The following is a 2,604-nucleotide window of genomic DNA, read 5'->3' as shown; positions in this document are numbered from 1 at the left end:
GGACTAGCCCAGACCCTCCACCGCGGAGAGCCCCAGGCGCCTTTACCGAGTTTCATTTTCAGTTTAGGCCAAAATGCCCGAGGGTTGGTCCGGGCGGGGCGGCGCTGGATGGGTCCGGCTGACCTCGGGGACCCGGCCAGGGTCTCACAACCTCCAGGGAATGATTGGCTGCGATGTGGGGCCGGATGGGAGCTTCCTCCGCGGGTATCTCCAGTTCGCCTATGACGGCAAGGATTACATCTCCATGAACGAGGACCTGCGCTCCTGGACCGCCGCGGACCCGGTGGCTGAGATCACCCAGGGCAAGTTGGAGGCGGCCAACGTGGCGGAGCAATCGAGAGCTTACCTGAAGGGCGAGTGCGTGGAGTGGCTCCTCAGATACCTGGAGAACGGGAAGGAGAGGCTGCAGCGCGCGGGTACCAGGGCATCGGGAGCCTTCCCCACCTACTATAGAACTCCCGGATGGCCTCCCACGAGGAGGGTAGGGAAATGGGATCAGCGCTAGAATATCGCCCTCCCTTGAATGGAGAATGGCATGAGTTTTCTTGTGTTTCCTCTGAGGGCCCCCTCTGCTCTCTAGGACAATTAAGGGATGATGTCTCTGAGGAAATGGAGGGGAGTACAGTCCCTGGAATACTGATCAGGGGTCCCCTTTGACCCCTGCAGCACCCTTGGGCACCCTGACTTTTTCTCACAGACCTTATTCTCTGCCTCACACTCAATGTGTTGGAAAGTCTGATTCGGGCTTCTCTGAGTCCCTCAGCCTCCATTCAGGTCAGGAGCAGAAGTCGCTGTTCCTGCCTCAGAGACTAGAACTTTCCATGGAATAGGAGATTATCCCAGGTGCCTGTGTCCAGGCTGGGATCTGAGTTTTGACACCCCAGGTGTCCTGTCCATTCTCAGGATGGTCACATGGGTGCTACTGAGAGATGCAAAGTGCCTGAATTTTCTGACTCTTCCCATCAGAGCCCCCAAAGACACACGTGACCCACCACCCCATCTCTGACCATGAGGCCACCCTGAGGTGCTGGGCCCTGGGCTTCTACCCTGCGGAGATCACACTGACCTGGCAGCGGGATGGGGAGGACCAAACTCAGGACACGGAGCTTGTGGAGACCAGGCCAGCAGGGGATGGAACCTTCCAGAAATGGGCAGCTGTGGTGGTGCCTTCTGGAGAAGAGCAGAGATACACGTGTCATGTGCAGCACGAGGGACTGCTGGAGCCCCCGACCCTGAGATGGGGTAAGGAGGGGGATGGGTAAGGAGGGGAATGGGGGTGTCATGTTTCTTCTCAGGGAAAGCAGGAGCCCTTCTGGAGCCTTCAGCAGGGTCAGGGCTGAGGCCTGGAGTCAGGGGCCCCCACCTTCCCTTCCTTTCCCAGAGCCATATTCCCAGTTCACCATCCTCACTATGGACACCATTGCCTGCCTGGCCATCCTGGGAGCTGTGGTCATCGGAGCTGTGGTCGCTGATGTGATGTGAAGGAGGTTGAGCTCAGGTAGGGAAGGGGTGAGGAGTGAAGTCTGGGTTTTCTTGTCCCTTTTGGGGTTTCAAGCCCCAGGTAGAAGTGTTCCCCTGCCTCATTACTGGGAAGGACCATCCACACATGGGCTGACCCAGCCTGGGGCCCTGTGTGCCAGCATTTATTCTTCTGTGAAGCACATGTGACAATGAAAGACAGATGTATCACCTTGATGATTGTGGTGTTAGGGTCCTGATCCCAGCATTCACAAGTCAGAGGAAGGTCCCTGCTAAGGACAAACCTTAGGAAGGCAGTTGGCCCAGGACCCCATACTTGCTTTTCTTATGTTTTCTGATCCTGTCTTGGGTCTGTAGTCATAGCTCTAGAAACTTCTCTTGGGACCAAGACTTGGAGTTTCTGCTAAGATCTCATGGCCCTGCCTCCTCCCTGTCCCCTCACAAGAAGTTTTCTTCCCATAGGTGGAAAAAGAAGGAGCTACTCTCAGGCTACATGCAAGTGGTGGGGGCGGGAGTGTGGAGGAGCTCACTCACCCCATAATTCCTCCTGTCCCACGTTTCCTGCGGACTCTGACCAGGTCCTGCTTTTATCCTAACCCAGACAGCGACAGTGTCCAGGGCTCTGATCTGTCTCTCGTGGATTACAAAGGTGAGACACTGGGAGTCTGAAGTGGGCAGGGTTCAGGGCAGAGGGGACCGGACTGGGTAAGGTGGATTCTTTGACTGGGACATTTTGAGTGTGTGGTGGGCTGTTCAGAGTGTCATCACTTACCATGACTGACCTGAATTTGTTCATGACTATTGTTTTCTGTAGCCTGAGACAGCTGCCTTGTGTGGGACTGAGATGCAGGATTTCTTCACGCCTCCCCTGTGTGACTTCAAGAGCCTCTGGCATCTCTTTCTGCAAAGGCATCTGAATGTGTCTGCGTCCCTGTTAGCATAATGTGAGGTGGTGGAGAGACAGCCCACCCCGTGTCCACCGTGACCCCTGTCCCCACGCTGACCTGTGTTCCCTCCCCAGTCATCTTTCCTGTTCCAGAGAGGTGGGGCTTGTGTCTCCATCTCTGTCTCAACTTCATGGTGCACTGAGCCGCAACCTCTTACTTCCCTACTGAAAATAGAATA

General features: G+C 55.8%; 2 protein-coding genes across 4 annotated transcripts in view; both read left to right on the top strand.

Moving 5' to 3' along the window:
• LOC108298047 (patr class I histocompatibility antigen, A-126 alpha chain-like) overlaps positions 1–2,597 on the top strand; it is a 73,745-nt gene extending 71,148 nt beyond the window's left edge. For all 3 annotated transcript variants that reach the window (XM_017520749.2, XM_037735652.1, XM_017520757.2), the window contains one exon: positions 2,294–2,597. In XM_017520749.2, the coding sequence (XP_017376238.1) occupies positions 2,294–2,422 (129 nt within the window). In that variant the 3' untranslated portion in view covers positions 2,423–2,597. The remainder of the gene's footprint in view (positions 1–2,293) is intronic.
• LOC108298051 (HLA class I histocompatibility antigen, B alpha chain-like) lies at positions 74–1,497 on the top strand. The gene is made up of 3 exons (XM_017520769.2): positions 74–416; positions 967–1,242; positions 1,382–1,497. Exons 1-3 carry the CDS (start codon positions 74–76, stop codon positions 1,480–1,482), a joined length of 720 nt encoding a protein of 239 aa, XP_017376258.1. The 3' UTR covers positions 1,483–1,497.
• Positions 2,598–2,604: the final 7 nt, after the last annotated feature.

The sequence above is a fragment of the Cebus imitator genome, unplaced genomic scaffold, assembly GCF_001604975.1.
Source record: "Cebus imitator isolate Cc_AM_T3 unplaced genomic scaffold, Cebus_imitator-1.0 Scaffold877, whole genome shotgun sequence".
Taxonomy (NCBI): Eukaryota; Metazoa; Chordata; class Mammalia; order Primates; family Cebidae; genus Cebus; species Cebus imitator.
Note: the sequence above shows the minus strand (reverse complement) of the source record. Positions and strands in the feature narration are given on the sequence as shown.

Bases quoted from the DNA above. Each gene is read 5' to 3' on its own strand.
- LOC108298051 (XM_017520769.2), top strand. From the start codon at position 74: ATGCCCGAGGGTTGGTCCGGGCGGGGCGGCGCTGGATGGGTCCGGCTG. The intron at 417-966 runs GTACCAGGGCAT...TCTTCCCATCAG, and splicing joins GGAGAGGCTGCAGCGCGCGG to AGCCCCCAAAGACACACGTG. The intron at 1,243-1,381 runs GTAAGGAGGGGG...TTCCTTTCCCAG, and splicing joins GCCCCCGACCCTGAGATGGG to AGCCATATTCCCAGTTCACC.